This window comes from Schistocerca nitens, chromosome 2 (assembly GCF_023898315.1).
Source record: "Schistocerca nitens isolate TAMUIC-IGC-003100 chromosome 2, iqSchNite1.1, whole genome shotgun sequence".
Classification (NCBI taxonomy): Eukaryota; Metazoa; Arthropoda; class Insecta; order Orthoptera; family Acrididae; genus Schistocerca; species Schistocerca nitens.
Genome location: NC_064615.1, coordinates 595,740,769 through 595,766,187, shown reverse-complemented (window position 1 = coordinate 595,766,187; position 25,419 = coordinate 595,740,769). Strand labels below are relative to the sequence as shown.

The window sequence follows — 25,419 nt, the reverse complement described above, 5'->3', positions numbered from 1 at the left end:
TGGCTGCCTTATGAATGCATTTCAAAGCAGTCTACAGTTGCTGAACATAGTTTTCAAGCAGATCACCAAGGTACAACACTTACAAGGTGTGGCACCATATTATTTCATGGTACTCCTTCTATTTCACATCTGTACCTCTCCTTCTACAGATTACTTTGTCTACGTATTTGTCACTTGCTGATTTTCTACAGATAATGCCACTTACTGCCACTTTTGATGCTGAAAATACTTTTTTTGCTGTTATGATCACATTTCTTGTTCATTGATGATGGTCTTCCTCAGGGTAGCTTTGAAGGGAATTCATCCCCACGGTGATAAACTGCTTTGTAATTTGCATTACAATTTACCCATTTCATTAGGCTATGTTTTGCTTCAAGAACATTCTCCAAATGTTTATTTAACTGATGTGTTATCCCTAGGTGAACATCGATTGTGCAGCTGGGAGCTACTACATTTTGAAGCATAGAATCTTCAATTATTAGAAATTCATTTCTGATATTTTGTTCAGTGCTGTGCGTACTATTTTTGTAATTTATGTTGGTCCATTTATATTTGTCTGTTAGTTTTGTATGTTGTTTGGTATTTCCACTGTATTCATCAAATCTAAAACTTCATCATGCACACATACATTCATGACCAAGGAAACTCATCATTTAAAAAATTTAAGCTGACTTATATGCACTATCTTTAGTCTGACCTTTATGTACTTAACACAAACAGCACAATATGAATATATAACCACAATGTGCATTAGGTACATTAAAATCCTCATTAATATTTCAATACAACATGAGAAGATGAGCAGTTAAATTCAAACTTTTTAGTCAAAATAATGATGGATGACAACTAGGGACCACAGAAGATCAAACCGCAGCATTAATCTGATATAGCTGAAGATAAATTTTAGAATATTTGATATGATTATGACCAATTTTACATCATCCAAGGAGCTATAAAACTACTGTGTTATTAATTCTTATCTGTGACACAAGTCTGGGACTCTGATTATCTTAGAATTGTGAACGCATTAAGAAAACAAAATTACTGTCTCATCCACTACCTGTTGTTATCCAAGAGCCTGGAATCCATACAAGTTTACAATAATGAAGAGATTGAGAAGACAATTCAGTCACCGTAAGACTACAATGAGATTAAAACTGACTGCTGTGAGAAATGTTATAACAGCTTCAGTCACTGTATGCTGAGGAATGTACAAACATGAACAAACAGTTATTTATCTTCTCTAACAGCAGTCTGAAATTGTGTAAGAGCTTAATATAAATAATTTATTAACCCTCATAAGGCACTACATGTTATTACGACTATGTAGAAGGAGAAACTGTAATAAAACAAATTCATTACCTCATCACAGTTAAAAACAAGCACCTGACGTCCCATCAATCCACCAAGGGCCTTCACAGATTCAGTCTTCCCTGTTCCAGCAGGACCATATGGATTACCTCCAAGACCCATCCGCATTGCCTAAATAAATATGAAAGAGAAAGTAGACAGAAATGTATAGAGGCTTCACTACTTTAAATTTTCTATACAGAGGTGATTATTGTGTGTGTACAGAGCTGATTATTGTGTGTGTGTGTGTGGGGGGGGGGGGGGGGTGTCTAAATAACATAGATTGAATTCTGTAGTACTGTTAAAATACACTGATGTGGCAAAAGTCATGGGACAGCAATATGCACATATACAGATGGTGGTAGTATCGTGTACACAAGGTATAAGAGAGCAGTGCATAGGTGGAGCTGACGTTTGTACTTCAGTGATTCATGTGAAAAGGTTTCTGACATGCTTATGGCTGCATGAAGGGAATTAACAGACTCTGAATGCAGAATGGTCACTGGAACTAAATGCATGGAACATCACATTTCAGAAATTATAAAGGAGATCCACAGGGTAATGAGTGTGCCGAGAATACCCAATTTCAGACATTGACTCTCACCATGGACAATGCAGTGGCCAAAGGCATTCACTTGACGACCGAGAGCAGTGGCGTTTCACTGCATGAAATAACCCCAGAAATCAACATGGATTGTCAGTGAACACATCCATCAGGATAGTGCACTGAAATGTGGCATTAATGGGCTGTGGCAGCAGATAACCAACGCGAGAGCCTTAGCCGACAGTATGACATTGTCTCCAGTGCCTCTCCAGGGATCATGACTACATCAGTTTGACCCTAGATGATTAGAAAACTGTATCCTGGTCAGATGAGTCCTGATTTCAGTTGGCAAGAGCTGATGGTAGGTTTCGACTGTGGCATAGACACCACAAAACCGTGGACCCAAGTTGTCAACAAGGCACCGTGCAAACTAGTGATGGCTCCATAATGGTGTTTGGCTGTTTTTACGTGGTACGGACTGGGTACTCTGGTCAAACTGAACTAACCACTGACTGAAAATGGTTATGTTTGGCTACTTGGAGTACATTTGCAGCCATTCATGGACTTCATGTTCCCAAACAACATTGTCATGTCACTGAGCCACAATTCTTCATGATTGGTTTAATGAACATTCTGGATAATTCAAACAAATGATTTGGCCATCCAGATGACCCGACCTAAATCCCATTGAACATTTAGGTCAGTTCATGCAGAACATCCTGCACCAGCAACACTTTTGCAGTTATGAACAGCTATAGAGGCAGCATGCCACAATATTTCAGCAGGGAACTTCCAGAAATTTATTGAGTCCATGTTACATGGAGTTGCTGCACTACACCAGGCAAAAGGAGATCCAACACAATATTTGGAGGTGTCCCATGACCTTTGTCATGTCAGTGTATATCACATTAGGACAGAAAATAGGTGACTTTGAAACAGTCTGTACACCTTTAAGAGTAGAGCTGAATCACAGAATCATCCCCCCCCCCCCCCCCCCCCCAGTAAGAAATCACCAACAACAGTGAACCCACAGTCCAGCTCACATTTGAGTTTCTAGTGAGAGACGTGACGACTTCAGAGGCATATGGAGATATAAAAAAAGGACCTCGTTTTTCTCATCAATCAACCAAGGATCTTGACAGACTCAGTATCCCCTTTTCCAGCAGGATTACAAGCACTGAGAGGTGAAAGAGACACTCACATACAAACATTCAAAGAAGAAGAGATCTTTGACGATATTCTGTAACACTGCAAAGGACACAGATATAAATGTATGAAAAGACAGATACACATGCAGAATCTTGAAAATTAATTGACCAAAGAAAGCATTCAAGGTGGTTTCAGAGCATGATGCACAACAGGACCAAATTGAATGATGGCAATTCACCAATCCTCAGGTTAGAACAGCTCTCATGAAACAATGAATGTAGAGCATACATGCAGGCATGAAATGGAGCAAAATGTATCAAACCCCCTTGCAAGGCACATTTTGCAGACTGTTTGCCCCTTTACTGAGTGGTCAGCAAGCCTGACGGCCATGTAAAAGGACCAGGTTCAATTGCCAGCCAGGTCAGATATTTTCTCTGCTTGGGGACTGGTTGTTATGTTGTCCTCTTCACCACTTCACCATCATTGACACAGAAGCCACCCACTGTGGCATCAACTGAAAAGACTTGCAACTCAACTGCCAAACTTCCCCAGACAGGGACTACTGGCTACCAATGCCACATGATCATTTCATTTTTCACAGGCTTGTTGTGGATAAGTTTCTCAAAACATAAAAAAGTAATCAAGGCTCCAACAACATTATTATATGTCATCAATATAGGAGAGAAAAATCATGATCAAGGGGAAGGAAGGCAACTGAGAAATGAGAAATTTCTGGAAAAAGTGAGCAAAAGAGAACATGCAACAGTAGGAATTACAGCATTATGCACCATCAAAAATGCAGGAAAGAATTTTTTCAAAAAAAAATAAATTGGAACTATGTTGTTTAAAAGTAAAGTAAAGAAAAAAAATGGGGGGGCGTGGCATACACTGAGCAGGTACTTGTGGAATGTGGCAGAAGCCAATATGGAATGCAGGATTTGAATTTACAACAGAAACGGTGTGAGACTCAGAGCAACTAGTCTGTTAAAGAAATGAAGATTCATAACAGAAAAGTGGGCAACAGATCACAGAACATAGTAAATGGATGACAGATATATTAAAACATAGAGAATTCATTGAGCTGTAAGAGCTGATAATACTACAGTGGTAAGATTTATACTAAGGAATACACAGTCCATAATGAGATTATCTTACTTTTTCTATACCTAATTTTGCAGATAGGATCCACCTCAAACTCAACCATTTGTGAACTGATGAGGATAGGATACACTTGTATCACCACACTGTGATGGCTGAATACACAATGCTGAAACTGAAGTTCTGCAGCTTGACTGGGATGAGGCATTGTCTCTCCTACTCCACTTGACATAGTTCCTCACCACAGTCAAACCATTCAACAGCAGTCATAACACTGTGTGCTCAGCCAGCACAATGAAATGGTACCAGGGTACCAGGTGTGTGTGTGTGTGTGTGTGTGTGTGTGTGTGTGGGTGGGTGTGTGCACGCATGTACCCTAGCTCAAAAAAAGTATTTGTCCAAAAGTTAGCAAGCTTTCAGTCTTGTTTATGTGCCTGTAGATGACTCACAACACCTAACATTTAGTGAGTTGTTAACTTTGCTTCTAAATATTTACATTCCACCAGGAGTTCCTATTCCAAACAAAAAAGGTTTCTGCTGGAAGAAATTTATTATACTCCTTAGATATATTAAAAAAAACTTTCTGACAACACATATTATTATGGATGACCACTGTCATATTGAGCTACATATATCCATCATCTCTTATGCAGACAAAAAATAGTTGCTTAATTAAATGAAAAGTTCCAACATTTTGCATGAGGTTTCAAAGGCGGCAGACGAGTTAAAGTATGATGGACTGTGTGTATGAGAAATGCATACAAAGGCAGGAAATATCGCCCATGTGCCACAAACTAATCAACTCCAACATCCCATGGCAGCAATAGCAATATCTAATGAGGCCATTATTATGACAAAAACATCACATTATTTTTTGAAACTTCTAATCTGTGTGTTAACCCGAAAAGGGAAAGGTTAACCAGGAAAGGGAATTGGTGCCTGTTTCCATGTATTTTCAAATTAACAATGGGACTGATGAGCTTCTAATGGAGCAGAAAGATATTCGTCACTAAGGTGAGACCAAAACTCTTGTGTTTGCCACTGACATAAATGTGAGATCTTTGTCATGGCATAGTCATCTGACTGAACACAAGAAACTATCATGGTATTCAATCTAGAGATAGTAAATATAACTCTTCACCTTCTAGTCTATAAAGGGAGAGTTTGGAATAACTTCAAATGTAGACTTAAGTCTAATAAATATGAGAGCATCAGGCTTTGTGAAAGGCTGGAAGGTCGAGACTGAAATAATGAACAACCATAATATCATACATTATATTATCACTTGAAGGGAAACACAAGTTAACATGTGTTGGATACAGGCACATTAAACAATAATTTAAAGAAGTTATGGAGAAAAATTAAAGTTACAGAGAAAATTCATGGAAATTTGCTTAGAAATAAATCCTTTTCATGCACCACATAAAGTAGTCAGCAAATATGATCACCAAATGTACTGGACATGCTCAAATAAAATGATGGGACAGTAACAGAACATTTCAGAACAGTCAGCTACTATGTTAATGGAAACATTGCTTCTTGACAATGCAAAAGTAGGTGATAAACAAGATTACTGGCCGTCCGAGGTGGCCGAGCGGTTCTAGTCCCTACAGTCTGGAACCGCACGACCGCTACGGTCACAGGTTCGAATCCTGCCTCGGGCATGGATGTGTGTGATGTCCTTAGGTTAGTTAGGTTTAAGTAGTTCTAAGTTCGAGGGGACTGATGACCTCAGAAGTTAAGTCCCATAGTGCTCAGAGCCATTTGAACAAGATTAGCGTAGATTGTGAAGGGTGTTTTGGGGATACATTACTATAAAAATAGTAAACATGCATGTGATAATGAATTAGACAGACAATTTTGTGATTAAAAAAGAAAGAAAAAACTTTAAAGACTGGATGCAGTAACTGAAGATGTTATACGAGCCTTAATTGATTAATTGTATATCTACCTGTGTGACCCATATAATGAGATTGTATTGCAGTAATGAGTGCCTGCATCTAGAAAGAATGTTGATGTAGTGGTTATCAATAAATGAACAGGACAAAGATCCAATGATATCCAAATCTTACAGACCCATTTATTGCATGCAAAAGATTTCCAAGACTATCGGCTGCTACTTGACATAAGCTCTACCCAGAGCCTTGTCTGGCTCTGCAGGCAGCTACAGAACAGGCAACACAGCTCACATGTGGGGTACAGGGAAGAGTTGTGGTTGTCTGATATCTTGCCACTACTGCTTGAGTCAATGGAATGGCATTCATAAAGTTATTTTAATTCAATTACAGGAGAGACAAACAACATTAGACATAATAAATAAGGCAATATCACTTACAACAGAAACTCATTCTACATATCCTTTATATATGTTGATAGATATTATTTGACACTTTTTATAACCTATAGTGGGCAGTGAAAGACAAACAAAAGTCCACCTTGAAACACTGTCCATTGGCATCACTGTATCATCCCACATTTTGGAGTGTACAATTGGAGCCCAATGCAACAAAAGTTACATGACAGTAATAACATAAGCTGATTAGTAAATTTTGAAGATAACAGATTGTTCATTGTAACTGGTGACTAGAGATGAACTGCAGAAGACAAGTTCATGCACATTTTCAAGACACAACATTTTTTGGTGCTGAAACCTGAGAAGGAGTGAGCCAAGAAGAAAAGGACAGACATACAAAGACAAGCTGGAGAACAAGAAAAGTCATGAATTTCTTCTACAATGCAGATCAGTTAAACTACAAATTGTAAAACTTTCTAAGTACTATACAGGCTCTATGGCAGTGATAAAGTAATTTGATGCTAAGGATATAATTGGGATACTGTGTATAGTTTGTGCTTTCATTGCTGTTTAAATCAAACTGTTGGTTGGTTGGTTGTTGTGGGGAAGGAGACCAGACAGCGAGGTCATCGGTCTCATCGGATTAGGGAAGGATGGGGAAGGAAGCCAGCCATGCCCTTTGAAAGGAACCATCCCAGCATTTACCTGGAGCGATTTAGGGAAATCACGGAAAACCTAAATCAGGATGGCTGGACGCGGGATTGAACCGTCGTCCTCCTGAATGCGAGTCCAGTGTCTAACCACTGCACCACCTCGCTCGGTAAAATCAAACTGTTGTTTCACTCATAATGGTAATAAGTAATGGTAATGCTACTGATAATGCAAGTATAACTAGTGCTGCTATCGGACAGTTGTTCATTGTATTAGTCAGACTAGGTAGCCTCAGATAATACCAATTAAGGAATTGCTGGACATAAGCCAACATTGCCACACATTTCTGAATAACGTGATGGATTGGATATGGTGGAGAACAATTCAGAAGCACAATTATGCAGCTTAAGGAAGAAATACATGAGATAAAGAGCAAACATTACACACTTCATTGTGGAAGTCGAACAGTTGTCAGACACTGTGGAACTTTTGTATTATAGATACTGTAACATGAGATTACAGATCATTTTGCACAGGCTCAGCAAACAAGATTATGGGATTCATGATCTATTAGACAATGGCAAATATGAGACAGATATTAAAAAACGAGAAGAGTCATAGACACGGGAAATGTACTATTTCTCAAAAGTCACACAAAATACAGAAACAGTTTGCATTAAGTTCAAAAAGACTTCTGCTGATCAAGCTTGAGCCCTTTTCAAGTGATATGAAGACATGGACATGGTTCTGATAGCAGTTTGTTTAGTCAGTCGAAAAGGACATATCAGTAAATGCCGGCAATAAACACACATTTCTTTATGTCTATCTTTCAGCTGAGCTGAAGTATATAGCAGAAGGAATTGTAGCGACAGCAGAGATGTACACAAAAATGAATAGGATGCTCCAATGCTTCTGGCACTAAGGACTGGATAATTCATGCCCACCTAGCTAACATAAAAGCCACTGAATGCCAGTAGCATATTCAGGCTCTCTGGGCTCTTGGGAAAATGTGAGTGAATACAACCGAGTCCTTGCAGTGAAAATTCTTCACACTTTTCTGGATGATGTATGCCACTGCTAGATAGTTCAGGATAAGCATTTGGGATGAAGGAGATATTTTGCAGCTGATAGAGTTTCTGGGCAAGGACGGGGACTGGGTGCTTACCACACAGAAGACATACAGTGATCTTTCCATCATCTCTAGTGTCACTCTCACGGCTGCCACATTCCACATGCACATGAAAACTAAAAGACCAACCCTGAAAGGTATTAAAGTACAAGAACTTTCCTGAGCCTTTTGTGAATCTCATGATCACTGGGCACAAGGCTGTAAGAAGATCGTTTGTATCAATGATCAAATACATACAATGAAACAGGCAAACAGATGTCTTCTTTGTCTGCAGCATTAGCATATAGTCTCAGACTGCAAGAAGAAGGAAAATGCACAGTATGCTAAGTGTAGAAAGCTGCATCATAAGTCCATCTGTGATGAAGGAATGGATCTGAGGCTCCTGCAGCTCAGGTAAACATTACCTCCATGAGAAAAGTAGCTGCTGCTCCCCATGGTTTCACACACCTTCAGACAGTGTAAGTATGTGGTTCAGGACCTACAGGACAACTTGATGCATGCTGAATGTCGGAAGTCAATCCAGCTTCATAGCAAAATCACTGGCTGACAATTTGAAGCTGCAGACTGTAAATAAATTAGAATTAACTGTTTGTTCATTTGAATCAAAGCCTACAGCCTTACACCACAACAGACTTGTTTAGTTTAATATGAAGGGGCTTTGGAAGAATTCTTCAGTGTCACTCACTACCTTTGAAAGTCTTCCTGTGATTTCAAACCAGTCACCTTTTCTACAACATGCAAGGAGTTTATAATATGTCCATAAGATTATGCTAGCGGATTCAAAAACTGACTCAGTGGAAATTATTGTTGTGGGGATTCTCATGGGGGTGATTTTTACTGGAAAATAGGTGAGGACAGTTCCCCAACACACATCTCTGAACCTTTAGTGTTGATTCCTTCCCTATTTGGTTGGATACTTAGTGGGAACAAGCCAGGACCCTGTGTACATGCAACTGTGAAGAATTTTGTTCATTCTGGCTGGTCTCCTCCACCCTTGGATAACAACTTCAAACACTTTTGGTATTGAAAACTATAGGGATTACTGCCAATCAAGACTGATCTGTGAGCAACAAGGATGTGAGACTTCTTGAGGAGGTCAGAGCAATGTTCTGTATAAATGATCAATAAGTAGTGGTTTTAGTACCCAAAGGACAGGATAAAACCCTTCCGAGTAACAGCCTGACTGCAGAGAAATGATTCAACCACCTGAGGATAAGAATTCAGCATCAAGAAGACTTTAAGCAACTGAATTATGACTTAATGCTAAGACTACATAACAAAGGAGCAAGAAGAGGTCACTCCCACTCAACTTTCAGGGAAGGCATTCTTTCTATCTCCATCATCATGCAGCGAGGAGAGAGAAACATGAGAAGACTAAGAGCAATGCACCTTCTCTGAACAAAGTGCTAGAGGCACAACCGAATTTACTACCTGAGATCTTAGAGATTTTACTGTAATTCAGACTATATTCCACTGCTCTTATCATGGGCATCATGCAGCCATTCCTTCAACTGGTCTTGAATGAATAAGACAAAGACTTGACCAGATTCTTCTGGTTCAAAACCAACCAGAACAAAATGGGATATCTTCAAACAATGGACAACAGGATATAATATGGCTTCAACAGGCTCCCATTCAGCCCATTTTTAGCCTCTGTAACTCTACAGCAGAAAATAATAATTTGGGAATCACCATGTACTATGAACTGGTATACCTCATGAAACTAATCAGTCTCCTCTTATCAAATTGGGCTACCAGTTCTGAACAACTTAAAACTATTTGGAAAGCCAAAGGGCAAGAACCTCACACATTGACTCTCAAGTTTTATGCATAGATTGGAAAACCAAGGATGACTACTTAAGTATTGACCCCAGCGAGATCACCAGAAAGTCATCAGAAGAGCTCTTGCAATCCGTTTGGTTCTATGATCCATTTGGACTATTCTCTCCTGTCTCTCTTGCTGGAAAATTATTATTTTAGGACACATGGTACGGGGGAATTGGCTGAAAAGAACTCATGACTGGGTCCTAGGAGCACAATGGCACACTTGAAACACCCATATTAGTAGATGGTGTAACCATCACAGGTGACAATGCAGGCACTGACTCTGACTCTGAAATCCAGTTGACCATACAGATGGCAAATGCTGTCCTGGAATACAGTATTCCATGCCTGCTCGACCTGTTCAAGCAATTCTGTAAGAGTTGTTGGTTGATGAGTTGCACAAGTCACTTCTCATCCCATCATATCCCACATTCCAGAAATCGTGCTGGCCAGAGACGTTGCTGCACATCTTGAAGAACACATTGAGTTTTGCCAGTGTGTGGGCAAGCATTTTCCTGTTGGAAACACACATCTCCTTCTTGGTGCAAGAACAGCAAAAGAAAAGTTCTAACGACATTCTGCATGTACTGAGCACTTGAAATAACAAAGGTGAATGAGGGTTGTTTATCGCACACCAGATCATAAAGCCTGTGGTGGGGCCAGTGTATCTAGGACGACTGCACTCTATGAGACAGTGCTCACCAGGTCTATGTTATACACACAAATGACCAGCACTTGCACGTACACAGAATCTGCTTTCATCACACAAAACCACAGCATGCTATTCCATCTTGCAAGACAACCTCTGATGGCAATGGTTGAGTTGTGCATATTGGTGCCATGGAATGAGTGGGGCTTGGGCTAGAGGTGTGCATGCTCATGTTCCCACTGCTAATAACAGGTTCACAACAGTTCATTTTGGCACATCTGGGTTCACAAACTATCTTATCTGCACTGTGGTACCTGTACAATCTGCCACTACTTCTCTTACAATACAACAATCCTGAAGGGTGTCTGTGCTGCATGGACATCCAGAACCTCTTCTATGGGAGTGAGAATGTTCAGATGACCACTAATACCAACATCAACAACTTGTGTGGCAGTTCTCCAAAAGGGCCATCCCCTCACTCCACCGAGCGAGGTGGCGCAGTGGTTAGCACACTGGACTCGCATTCGGGAAGACGACGGTTCAATCCCGTCTCCAGCCATCCTGATTTAGGTTTTCCGTGATTTCCCTAAATCGCTTCAGGCAAATTCCGGGATGGTTCCTTTGAAAGGGCACGGCCGATTTCCTTCCCAATCCTTCCCTAACCCGAGCATGAGCTCCGTCTCTAATGACCTCGTTGTCGACGGGACGTTAAACACTAACCACCACCACCACCACCCTCACTCAGAAGGCCACAATTTGACCCCTTTTCAAATTCACTCAGTTGGCTGCAAGAAGCATCAGTGAACGTTCTGTGGCATGTGTGCCTGCTTGCTTCACACATTTTCACCACACTGAGCCTTCTCACTGTGAGTATTCCTTATTAAAGGGTAGCTATGCCATTGCGCTACCTGTTGGCACACAATGTTGAAACCATTATCAGTGAATCTACTATCCCTCACAGGGCATTAGCCATCCTCAGATCAAAAGTGATGTCATCTTTCAAGGTGTACAATTTTTTTTTTTTTTTTTTCTGGCAGTGTATATCATTTGTCATATGCACCAGAAGTGAGTGATTCTTTGATTCGAGCTTGAGTAGAGTAGTTTTTGTCTAGGTTTTTGTACTGTGAACAGAGTGTGTACCTACGTCTTTTATAATGAAAACTGTGATCTTTGAAAGGCTGCAAGAAGACTCTCTTTAGTACTGTGCAGGAAGTTGAAGCATAATTTCCATGGTTTGCAATGTGTGTAAGGGAAATAAACCACAATATCATGAAAACATGAATAAGTATGTTCAAAAACCTGGACAACAAGAAGATTATGTTTGGGGCCACAGCTGTATTGATGCAACAAGATGAGTATAAAATTATATGCTTATTGCAACAACCATTTTAGAACTTTTTTATTTTCCCCACTGCTGTTTTCTGCTATGACAACTACACGCTTAGATAGGTATTTATCTAGCTGAAGAAATGCTTTTCTTTATCATCACACTATGTAATAATGAGTTTTGAAGCAGTCATAGGAAATGGTGGTGTTAGAAGTGCAAATATATACCCCTGAAATTTGGTGGCATGGACCATCTTGGCTTGCACTCTCTCCTGAGTGATGGCCAACTGATACTCTGACAGTACCACCTGGGGAGAATACAAAGAAAAACCACAGACAAGTTCCGTCAATATCTACACTATGCAGCCTCATGAACCTATCTAAATGCAGCTCATACTGCACACTCATTCACACTACAGCATGGACTCTCTGTTCCCTACACAACATTCATCAGAAGGAAGAATCTTCAGGAAAGCTTACAGCCACTGAACTATCAGCTGCCTGTATATATTGGATATGAATAGCCCAGAGAGATTCCTTTGCCAGGGAACTACACACACTCCAAAATAACTTACTTCTGCTGTAATAACACGGTTCACGTTTACGTCGCACTTCACTTGGTGTAGACCGGGACTGTGCCCTAGGTATGCTCGATGTTAACTGACTGGGCACGGCCCGTGCTGCCTGAGTTGTTGTTGTTGTTGTTGTTGTTGTTGTTGTTACGCTGGCAGAGGTCGTGTCCGAATTCTTGCGTGCCCTCTGGTGGACGGGACTCTACTTGCGGCAACTACCGTCCATGACGTGCCGTGCTGATGTGCGCCTCCCGCGATCTTTCTGGTGGCTACTGCACTCCTCCTCCTTCGGGGGGTGAAGCCACTGTGATCCACTGCATCAGAAGGTGGAGCATTGGGCAGGAGCAATGACCTCCACATCCATTGGAAGGCCGGAGTCGAGGGGATCTGCCAATCCTCAAGCCGGAACCTTTGAATACGGCTGGAAGTGACCCATACGAAGAGGCCCCCGTCGTCCCACCACCGGAGCCCGGGACAGAACGGGCGACAAGCTGTCGAACTCCGGATCCTGTGCCACCTCGGGAGGGGCAAGACACAGTGGCGGGGACGATGGGGAAGGGACGACCACAGGTGAACCAGCCTCCTGAGAAACCGGGCCTGCGAGGGGGGCCGGCTCTCGCTGGGGCATCTCGAACGATGGCGATGCCGGTGCTGGAGCTACTGGAGGCTGCCAAGGCTGAGAACCATCGCAGTGCGGCAGAGTCACAGCGGGGAGAGGCGGTAACGTCCCCTGAGAAACCAACACAGGTGCCGGCAATGGGGAAGCCGGTGTCCAAGAGGTCGGAGGGTGGGTGCCCAAACGTGCACGTAGCTGATTTTGGTGACGACATACCACCCGGTCCCCTGCCTGCAAGGTACAGAGCCGGCGGCCATTTCGGCGCAGGACCACCGCCGGTATCCAATGTGGATTGCGACTAAACCCACGTGCCCAGACCGACATACCCAGTGGAAAGCCAGGTACTCCATTTTGCGAGGACTGGCGAGGACCAGGCCGGAGGAGGTGCAGCAGAGTCCTAGGTTGGCACCCATGGAGGAGCTCTGCGGGGCTGCGTTCGCCCATTGGTGTGGTCCGGTATGCTGCCAGGAAAAACGTCAATGCCACCTCTGCAGGAAATTCGTGCACATACTTTTTCATCTGCGTCTTAAATGTGCACACCATGCATTCGGCTTCCCCATTCGATTGTGGATGGAAGGGGGGAGAGCAAACGTGCCGAATACCGAAGCGCCTACAAAAATCGTGGAAGGTCTGCGAAATAAACTGCGGTCCATTGTCCGAGACCAGGGTGATTGGCAGACCTTGCACAGAAAAGATTTTTGCTAGTGCCTGGATTGCACTAGCAGAGAGTAAAAAAAATAACATTGCATGATCCTTTCATGGAAGATAGACTGATGTGCATAGGTGGTCAACTGCAATGCACTAGCTTCAACAAGAAACAAAAACATTCCGTGCACCCTGACAGTTCCCACCATTTCACATAGTTGGTTATCCAAGAGACACATGTCTGCCTTCATCACTTTTGCATTCATTCTGTACTGACAGAACTCCAAACTGAATTTTGGATCATCATACCCTGTTACACAATCAAAAGAATACTACCCTATTGCTTTACGTGTAAGATCCTGAAGGGCCCATAAGGGCAACAAATTGAAGCACTGTTGCCATCAGAAGGAGTCACACCTGCTAAAACATTTGCTGTAACAGGAATAGACATTGCTGGATCATTATTCATAAAAATGAAAGAAAAATGCACAAGCCACATATCACTCTGTTCACATGTGCTACCATGAGAGCAGTGCACCTCAAACTCTGTACACACCTGTCAACAAATAAGTTTCTCATGGTATTCCAGAAATTTGCTGCCAGTCATGGACTACCCCATATGACGATTTACACAGACAATGTGAAAACGCTTCATGCCACTGAAATGGAACTAGCACAGCTCTGGAAAGTGTTAACTACCACGAATACTTACAAATTCCTTACCCACCACAGTATTATACGGAAATTCATTACCTCCTGGGTGGCTCGGTGGGAGAATGGTGGGAAAGAATGGTGGGATAAAGTATTGTCTCAGAAAGGTATTGGACTCACAAGGTTCACTGAAGAACAACTGAACAGTATACTGATTAGTACTGGAAGCACTATGAACTCAAAGCCCATCATACAAGGAGATGAACTGACCCTTTCCCATTTTCTGAATGGAGAGAAACTTGCAACAATTTTAACATGACAAGAGCCTGCATTGAACACGAACCTAGCAAAAGGAATTCCAGCTAGGTAGCAAACTCACTGACAAATTTTGGGAATGCTGGATGAAAGAATAACTGTTGGAGCTGATGAACTTCCATGATGTTAAACATCCACCAGGATGGCTCATCAAATTCTGCCTGGGAACATTGTTCTGATACAAGAGGACAAACATCCACAACCCATGTGCAGAAAGAGCAGAATAGAGAGAGCACTATCACAGAGAGATGTGAAGATAAGAATAATAATCCTCTGCACACCATATGGTCACATGGTCATTTGTACGGTGCAGTTGGTCGAACCCTTAGAGGTCAACCACGGTGAGGATGAAGCTGAGGAAGGACATACCTTCGAGAAGTATCTCTGACTTGTTGACTCCTAATTATGCAGTTCTGTGACAAGAAATGAAGTTTTTTATGGATCTAGTACAGAACTGACTTTCTGACTCCTAATTATGCAGTTCTGTAACAAGAAATAAAGTTTGTTATGGATCTAGTGCACATTGTTATTACTGTATTTTCATGACACAACATACTTAGGTAAACAAATGGAAGTACATAGGATACTTGCTGCTGAGACCAGTATGAATAAATTAATACAATATCACATTTTACATCTGTGGCAACATGTATAGGATACTTCCAACATAGGCAGAAAAGCCTGTGAATTCCTTTCCACTACAAGGGAGAGACAAAGAATGAGATTCCTTAACCAGTTGGGTTATTATAGAATTGTAGATGTTGAAGGTATACAGAGAATCATGGAACTGATTGACACAGCGGGAATACTGCTGACAAGCCATTCTTTACACCAGGTTATTCACCAGAGTAGTTTCAGGACAGACACAGTAGTAGGAATAACCTTCAATAATTTTGACACATTAGTTCTGCAAGGAAATGGTGACCTGACAGAATGAACAACTGTGAGAAATGTAGCTTTGTAGTTACAAAAGCAGTAGTAATAGTAGCTGAATAATTAGTTATAGATGCAATAGTAACTGTGTAGTAGAAGATAATTGTTTCATTCTTTTATTGCTTTTTTTAAATACAGTGTAACAAGAAGTAATAATTAGTATAGGCATTTTTGTTATATGTGTTCAGCCAGTTTTAGCTACACAAAAAAAGATATAATTGAAAAAATAAATAATTAAATAAGTATTAGAATGAAATAATGTTCCATCATTATGCCACACAGAAAAGGTGAGGGAACATGATCACAATAAGTACAAGCTCGTCACAGAGAAGAAGGAAGAGAAAACAAAAATTATCTCAGAATGAACAGGGAGCTGACAGCTGAGGGAATTGAAGGAAATTAATGTAGCTGGAAGAAAGGTTGTGCACCAATACACCTATGAATGCCAGGTTTAATTGTAATGACACTCAGTTCAAGCTGATCACCACTTGTTCCTCAGTCAATGTTTTTTCTCCTGTAGCATAGGAGTATTAGATGAATAAATGCTATTGTTAGCTCTGATGAACAATTCATACACATAACAAGCATCAGTGTATGTTGAACCTAACTGGAGGTAAAGAATGGCATTAGATTTCACACAATTTCCATCTTTGACAACCTTCTGCTTCCTGTCTTTGATAGTCTTGTTCGAAAGAGATAAACTAAATCTGTGGTGACTATGTGTTGGAGTTTACAGTCTTCTACCTGAGCCTTCCACATATTTGGATTTGCATTTTTATCTTTTAGAGCTGGTTACTGTAATGCTTTAGAGGGACACTATCAACTCTTATGCCACTACCAATTCATGTAGTTCATAAAAGATAAATAATTTATCAACTGTAACATATTGATGCTGACTGAATGAGCAATAGCAATTGTTTTATGCATATTGATTCAAGCTGTATGTATTGTACTACAACATAGGCACAGTTGGTAATAACTTGAAATCTGGCTTCAGTACTGAATACAAAAACTGTACAAGGCACAGCACAAAAAATGAAAGTTATAACTTACATGATTATTGATACCAAACACTCAACTACTTGCCTGGGTTAAGGTTAAGTAACATTTATCTGTCAGTGGTGTATGCACCAGTTTTAGTGTACTTCCTTGGTACTCAAAGGTATATTTGAACTCAGCATCTACCATACGAACTACAGTTGAATCACCATTCTGGGAATAGAATCTGGAAGAGTTCAAAGATCATATCATACATATGTTAATTTTGTATTATTGTCAATAAATGAATATGCATAAGGTAATACTACCAAAAGCAAATACATGGAAGAACAACCACATCATTTCATTAAATGATGGCACCATAAACAATATAATTTAATTTATTGCAATATGAGAATTTCATTAAAACAACATGCTTGCCTTCTTATACACATTTATTGATTCACACACTGTGTTCCATAGTCTATTACAGAGGAGAGCCTTCAGGGTTGTGGAGTGAGTCATATTATACATTAAGAAGCCAAAACACAAACACAAGGCACGTATGTCACCACTTAATTGTGACTAGTGATAATCCACTCACAGTGACAATTATCAGTATTACAATACCAGGTAACTGTTTATGTGTCAAATTGAAAATGAATGTACAAGCATACACAGCCACAGTACACTGTCATTGTTTATTTATTTGTCCATATGAATCTCTTTTTCAGTACACATATCGTACACAGGATATTGGACAGAAAATATTTTTATCTATTGGTTTTTCAAAAATCAAACATACATTATTTAAATTTGTATAACAAATTGGATCTATACAGTTAATAATTACAATTTTTGAATACTGTATATTTTTAACTTATTTCTACAATTAAAGATACAAATTACATTTTTTCTGGCATGAGATATTGCGGGATTGAATAGTAGCAGTTTTTCAGAAGGTAGGCTGTTACAGACTTTTTACAGCTCTGTAGTTCAGGAAGAGATTTTATATGTCTTGGTAATCTGTTGTATAATTTTGTTCCTGCATGATATACACCTTTTTTGCATAGTGTGGTGTTACAATGATTAATGTGTATGCCACTGTCTGACCTGGTACTGTAATGTTGGACACTTTTGTTTTAAGGAAAAAGGTTTTCTTTTCTCAGTATACTTTTTTTGACATGCATGACTACTTCCAGTATATGAATGCAGCGAATGGGTAAGATCTTTAGATCTTTAAAGACAGGTTTGCATGGTTTTCTGTTACTCACTTGTTTCATTATTCTCATAACTGCCTTTTGTTTCATGAAAACTGTTATGGCCTTGTGTACATTTCCCCTGAAAATGATATCATATTTCAGTATTCAATGTACATGAGCAAAGTATACAGCCCTAACCGTTCCTGCACTAGTATTGTTGCAAAGAATTCTTACTATATAGGTCATTTTTGCTAGTTTTGAATTTAGGGATGTGATATGAGTGCTTCATTTAAGGTTTTCCTTGATATGAATCTCAAGAAATTTAGTTTCATTGACAGCACTAATGATTTGGTTATCTATACATACTACGGGTTGTGGCACATTTTTATTTTGATCTGTGTGGAAATTCATGAGTACCATTTTTTGGGGATTAACTACTAGCCTGTTTCTGGTAAACCATTCATCCACATAGGGATGAACTCGCCGCAAAACAGCAGTGAAGAAGAGATGGTAAACGAAGCAGGAATTCTAATCCGGATGACAAAAAACGTATACCCAGCATCAAAGTTAATTATTAGTAGTATCCTGCACAGAAGATTGGTAAGTGATAAATACATAGGCATGATAAACAATCACATCAGAGAGCAGTGCAACAGACTTAGTGCAGTTTTCGTGGATTTGAATAAATTTATTAGTGATAAATGTCTAGGACAAGATGGACTGCATCTGAACCGGCTAGGATCAGCAACATTCAGCAATATGTATAGTGATATATGTAAGATCATACTTAATAAGGGAAACTAGTATGCAAAGATGGGGTTGTAAAAATTGATAATGACGTTGAAACAAAAATACATAAACAGCGTTTCAAACCAGATGCCATTAGGAATATTCAAAAAGGTAACAATATGTTCTTAATGCACTTGAACATAAATGGGTTAAGTTCAAATTACACAAATGGCAGAGAAATAAAACTTAATGACTTGCACATCAATTTGTCGGAAATACCGAATATCAAGACTGTATGCTTGAATGAACACTGGCTTACAAAGGACAGTATCAAAATCTTAAATAACCTTGATAATTTTTAGGTTGCCAGCAGCTTTTGTAGAAGTAATTTAACTTGAGGAGGATCGTGCATACTATTGGAAAGATCAATGGAATTCCCTTAATGAAGAATGTATATTTGAAAGCCACTGTGTAGAGTTAGGGCAAAATATTGTAATTTGATCTGTATACAGAATTCCGGGCGCAGAAATAACGAAATATTTTTTGTCAAAATTCCAGTGTCTATTGCAAAAACTTCAACAAGAAATCAAGAAAAGAATCATAATAACCGCTGATTTCAACATAGATCTAGCCAGTGAAGCCAATAACTCAACAAAATTCATTGATATGATTCAAACATCACATTTCAGTGCAAATTTCACTGATTTCACTCGAGTAAACGAAGTGTCTGCAACATGTATAGATAATATTTTAACCCATTATACTTACAATGAGGCAAATAAATTTTGTTTAGATTTAGGACTTTCTGATCATTGCACTCTGTTTATGGAGTTACCAAAAACAACAAAAACAATAGAACCTTGTTTGAAAAAAACCTACACCAAATGCCAGCTCAGCAAAGAAAATATAAACTTAGTCCATCATAGATTAAATAAGGTGGAGTGGTCTATAGATCATAGCATTTCATGCTCTGAAAATTTTGCTACTTTTATGGAAAAATTCCTGCTCATTTTTAAGGAAACTTTCCCCCTTACTGTACATCATAAAAACGTAGGAAATAAGGTAAAGTGGATTACTGAAAGAATAAAAATCTCAAGTGCAAGAAGAAGATGGCTACATAGGGAACTAAAACATAATAAAAGTCCTGATTTTGTTACCTATGTAAAAGATTACAAAAATATTTTAAAAAAAGTTGTAATGGCAGCCAAAGAACTGGCAAATAATAGATTCATATTGGATAGTGAAAACAAATCAAAGGCAATATGGTCGGTGATTATAGCTGAAACGGGTGCCACAGCTAGAGGCCACGATTTTTCTGAAATCAAGATAGAGGATAAAACTATTGTAAATCCTACTCAAATTTCTGAATTCTTTAATGAATTCTTTATAAATGTAAACAAATCTAATGTCAATGTAGCAGATTATCCAGACACGGTAAATTTCTTCAACGGTGAGCAACCTGACAGTGAATTCTTCAGTACTTTTACAAAAACTAGAGTAAAAGATATAGAAAATGTGAGACTGTCACTAAAAAGTAAAACATCAGCAGGATGGGATGGAATACCAACAAAAGTGTTAAAAACAGTCTCTAAAATAATTGTGCAGCCACTAACTAAAACAATTAACGTGTCCCTTCAAGAAGATTATTTTCCAGGAACACTGAAGTACGCAGTAGTTAAGCCACTATTCAAGAAAGGCATAAAAGAACACATGGGAAACTATCGTCCGGTCTCTCTTCTTCCATCACTGTCACAAATATTTGAGAAGGTAGTCACCACACAAATTCAAAATTTCACAGAAAAATTTAAAATAATTTCAAAAAATCAGTATGGATTTCAACAAGGCAAAACCATAATATCTGCTAAAAATAATTTTGTTGATAAAATTAGCTTGTCTCTAGACAACTCACTGCATGCCACAGGAATTTTTGTGGTCTATCAAAGGCCTTTGATAGTGTGAATCACTCCTTGCTACTTTGTAAACTGGAAAAGTATGGAATTAGGGGCACAGTATTAGAATGGTTTAAATCCTATCTAACTAACCGAAGACAAAGACTGGTTATAACATCAGAGAGAGGAACTTATACTTCAGCGTGGAAAACCATTTCACAAGGAGTACGCCAAGGTTCTGTCTTAGGTCCCATTCTGTTTTTGTATTACATAAATGATCTGCCACTTAATATTGAGTGTCACTCAGTTTTATTTGCAGATGACACATCTTTAATCATTGAAAGTAACATTACAGATCAAATTCCACAAACTGTATTAAATACTCTAGAAAACTTGGATACCTGGTTTGATTTAAATGCGATAAAATTAAACATGGGAAAGACTCAGTTAATGCAATTAAAAAAAAAAAAAAAAAAAAAAAACAAGCAAAATTAAATGATATTCAGGTCAGTCACAGAAACCAGGATTTGCAGGAAGCTAGCTGTGTGAAATTCCTAGGAATGCAACTAGATAAAAATCTATCATGTGGGTCACACATACAGTGCCTTGCAAATAAATTAAATAGCCTAGCATATGCAATCAAAATATTGTACAATGCTACTAGTATGGGCATAAGAAAAGTAGTCTATCACAGCTACTTTGAGTCAGTAATAAGGAATGTAATTGTATTTTGGGGTACCTCAAACCATATGTTTCGAATACTAAAACTTCAGAAACCCATCATTAGAAATATGCACAAGTAGGGTGAAGAAAATCATGTCACCCACTCCTAAAAACTCTGCGTATACTAATTGTTCCCTCACTACACATATATGAGCTAATTATCTTGGTACACAGTAACCCTGATTTATTTGTAGCAAATCATTTTCAACATGATTACAACACCAGAAATCAAAATAATTTTATGCTACCCACCAACTGTTTAAATGCTCAAACTCCACATTATATGGGTATGAAAATTTATAACAAAGTGAAAGGAAGAGAATTGCTCAGCATAAATTTAGTAACACTGAAAAAATCCTTATATGAGAAACTAGTGCAGAAATGTTACTATTCAGTAGAAGAATTCATAAATGAAAACCTGAAAATTTGAACAGTGGAGAGAAAATACTTAGGACTGTTAATCTTAAAAGTTTGTTACTTTTGAAGAAAAATTATTAACTGCTTAATTAAGTAATTATTCAGTACTGTAAATTATATTACTGGTATTATAAGGAAAATTGTAAACCAGTTTTTGTGTTTTGATAAGTCTCCTGTACTTTTAAGTCAATGGCTTGAAACTGTATGTAATGAGACAATAAACTTCTACTTCTACCTCTGCTACACTTCTTTTGTAATATCTTTTGCAGATGCAGTGAGATTTTCTTCTTTATTTCCTTCAGTCAACAGGGTAGTGTCATCTGTAAACAGTACAGGTTCAGAATCCCTAATGTGTGATGGGAAATCATTAATGGATACCAAAAAAAGAAGGGGACCTAAAATAGACCCCTGTGGAACACCATAACTTAGTTCACATGATTCTGAAAGGTGTACCCGGAGTTCTTTTCTTTCCATGTACTTAATTTCAGTTACCTGAGAACGATGTTCCAAATATGATTTAATCCACTGATTTGGCACATCTCTTACACCATACCGTTCAAGCTTCCTCAGGAGCACACAATGATCAATCACATCAAAGCTTTTGGTAGGTCCAGGAATAAACCTGAGATATTTCTGTGGTTGTCCACTGCATTTAAGACATGGTTAATCTGGTTAAGAGTGGCTGTTTCCGTTGATCGCTGTGGTCTGAAGCCACATTGACATCCAGAAATAATATTATTCTTGTCGAAGAATGTATTTAGTTGTGAAAGGAACACTTTTTCAATAATTAGTAGAGACCCAGGCCTATAGTTACCCCTACATTGCTGATCACCTTTTTTATACAGGGGTATTATTTTTGCCATTTTCAGTTGCTGTGGGAAGACACCACATGATAAGGAAGAATTGCATAAAGGAGAGAGTATATGTCTTGCTGTTATTTTTATAATATAATATGAAAAATCATCAATACCAGTTGAATAATTACTATTCAGTAAGTTAATGGTATTTAGGAACTCTGTTGGGCATACTGGACTGAAGAACAGGGCTATATTATTTATTTTAATAGATGAAAGTTCTTTCCATGTCATAATAGTTGGCTTTCCAAATTTTTCCTTCACTAATTTTCCAGCAACAGTTGCATAATAAGAATTGAAGCTGTTTGCAACTGCCCTACGGTTAGTGACATTCTTGCCATCGTGTGATATCACAATATTTTTGTGAGTGGTCTTCTTCCCCGTAAGATCCTGCACAGCTTTCAGACATGGACTTAGTTTTACTGGATGGCATCGTAATATATTTGTTGTTTTCCCTTATTTTTGCCTGTTTTATGACACGTTTCAAAACTAGCTTGTATTTTTTGAAATAACTAAGAAATTCTGGACTGCTGTCAGTTTTTGACTGCAGAAAAAGTTCCTGCTTCCTTTTACTGATACTCTAATTCCTGATGTAATCCAGTTTTTGAATCTATCTGTGCTTCTGGAAGAGGACTGGAGAGGTGTAGGAAAAAGGAAAAGTCACCCAGAACCGTATGTCAGGGGAGAGTTACCGCATGGGATGAGAAGGAACGACTAATTGTTGGGGACTGCATCAGACAAGATTTGAAAACCTGGGAGCCTAAAGGTGGAAGACAGAGTAATATCCAAGACAGAGATTACTGCTTAAACAATGTGCATTAGTTAGTAAGAGTAAAAAGCTAAGTGCACTGTACGTAACAAAGTGGGAGGGGGGCGGTGAAAAATAGATGGGAATGACAATGAAAGAGCTAGTAAACTAAAACAGAGTGAAGAAAAAAGTAGCTACTGTGAAGAAATGTTAGACGGAAGAAAATAACGTAAATTAAGGCCAGGCGGGTGGTGACAGCCAGGGACATATTGTAGTGCTAGTTTCCACCTGCAGAGTTCTGAGAAATTTGTGTCTGGAGGAAGAATTCCAATAGCGCGTGTAGTGAAACAGGCAGAAGGTTACAACTGTCATGTTGTAGAGCATATTCTGCAAGAGAATATTGCATGTTGCCAGTATACATTCATTCATCCTAACAATAATTTGGTGGTATCATGCCGATGACAAAAGGCTGAACAATGTTTACAAAACAGCTGGTATATGGTGTGTCGTTACTCCCTTTCGTAGTATGTTTTGCCAGTTACAGGGCGGGTATAGGTGGTGGTAGGAGGATGTATAGGGCAAGTCTTGCAGCAGGGACAGTCAAAGGAATAAGAGCCATAGGGCAGTTGTTATATTATCTTTAGGTATTGATGACTTGACGAGAAGTAGCGACTCAGGCATGATTTGCACTATGCTCTTCCTATCATTAAGTTATATGAATGAAGAAGTAAGAGAACTCATTGGAAAGATTAAACAAGATATTAGATTGAATAGTTATTTTAGTGATAAGATTACTAACAAGACAACAGCATTACAAACAACCGTCTATATAAAGATGGTACTCTATTCTGGAAGGCAAAAGAAGGTAAGTCACCATGAAGATATGTATCCCACAAACAGTAGAGAGAGATCTGATATCGTTTATCAACATAGGCTATAGTCATTATGACATATAAAAGTATATACAACAGGTGAACAAATTCTGTTATTTCAAACATATGACAAGAAAAATTAGGGAGGTCTTACAATGCTTATCCACAGACAAATTTCTTTGTACTAATGTCATCATTATATTGACTTCCTATGATAGACAAGAAATTCATAACACACACACACAATTCATCACTAAATTACCTAAAGCAGAAAGAGCCCACTTCAAACAAAAGAATTGAGTCATAAGACTCCTCTGATAATACTCTTTGCTTTTGGATTAAATGCAGTAAATTACAAACTACAATGTATTGTGTCTACTTTGTAAGTGATCAACCTAATTACGAATTTGCAATAATTTTATGTTGCATGAGCTCTTTAATGGAGTAAAAACTATTTTTAGTAAATATTCTTTAAGATATATTTTAAATTTATAGAGTTCCTGTAAACTGTGTCAGAGAGTGAAGGAAGATGATGTAGCTATCTCTTATAACTTGTGTCCTGTAATACCTAAAGCACAACATGACTGAACTGCTGCTGATTTTTGTCGTCAGAGCAGGGTCACGTATATATCTTGGTGCTTGGTGCTTGGTCAAAATATGTTGAGCTTTATCTAATTAAACAGGCAAGTATGCTCACCATGATACAATGTCTACCGGAATATTTTAAGGATATAGGGAAACCAGGATGATTGTTAATTGATAATGGCACTTGATTAATTAGTAATAATTTTAAATAGGTTCTCGCATGGGAAGGAGTGAGACATGTAGCTATCTCAAGCTGTCCCCGCAATCCAACTCAAGTGAAAGAATAATAAAGGTTCGGAAAAAACATACTTTGTGGCCACAACTGGTTCCTGAATTTCAGGTGATAATAAATGAGTTATCACACACTGTTACTGGATTACCTACAATAGAAATCATGAATAGAGCTTTTGTGGGAGAAAAGTAATTGAAATTATTTAAGTATCCATCTGCTCCCACAGAAACTTTGAAAGACACACATAGAAAAGTAAAACAGCAAATACATAGACATGCAGAATAGAGGGTATACAAGTTTAATAGGGAAGTACAGAGTCCAATGTTCAATGTCAATGGGTTAATGTTTCTTTAAGATCATCACTACAGTTCCCATAGAAGAAATAAACTAGTATTGTGGACCATACAAGACTGTGAGTATCCCACACGCAAAGGTGGTAAATCTT

At 38.8% G+C, this 25,419-nt stretch overlaps 1 protein-coding gene across 1 annotated transcript in view; it reads right to left on the bottom strand.

Moving 5' to 3' along the window:
- The window catches only part of LOC126236667 (cytoplasmic dynein 2 heavy chain 1), an 873,274-nt gene that overhangs the window by 512,026 nt on the left and 335,829 nt on the right, over nucleotides 1–25,419 (bottom strand). Inside the window, exons 29-30 of the mRNA XM_049946146.1 lie at nucleotides 16,832–16,970; nucleotides 1,363–1,482 (exon numbers count right to left, since the gene is read on the bottom strand). Coding sequence (XP_049802103.1) covers nucleotides 1,363–1,482; nucleotides 16,832–16,970 — 259 coding nt within the window. The remainder of the gene's footprint in view (nucleotides 1–1,362; nucleotides 1,483–16,831; nucleotides 16,971–25,419) is intronic.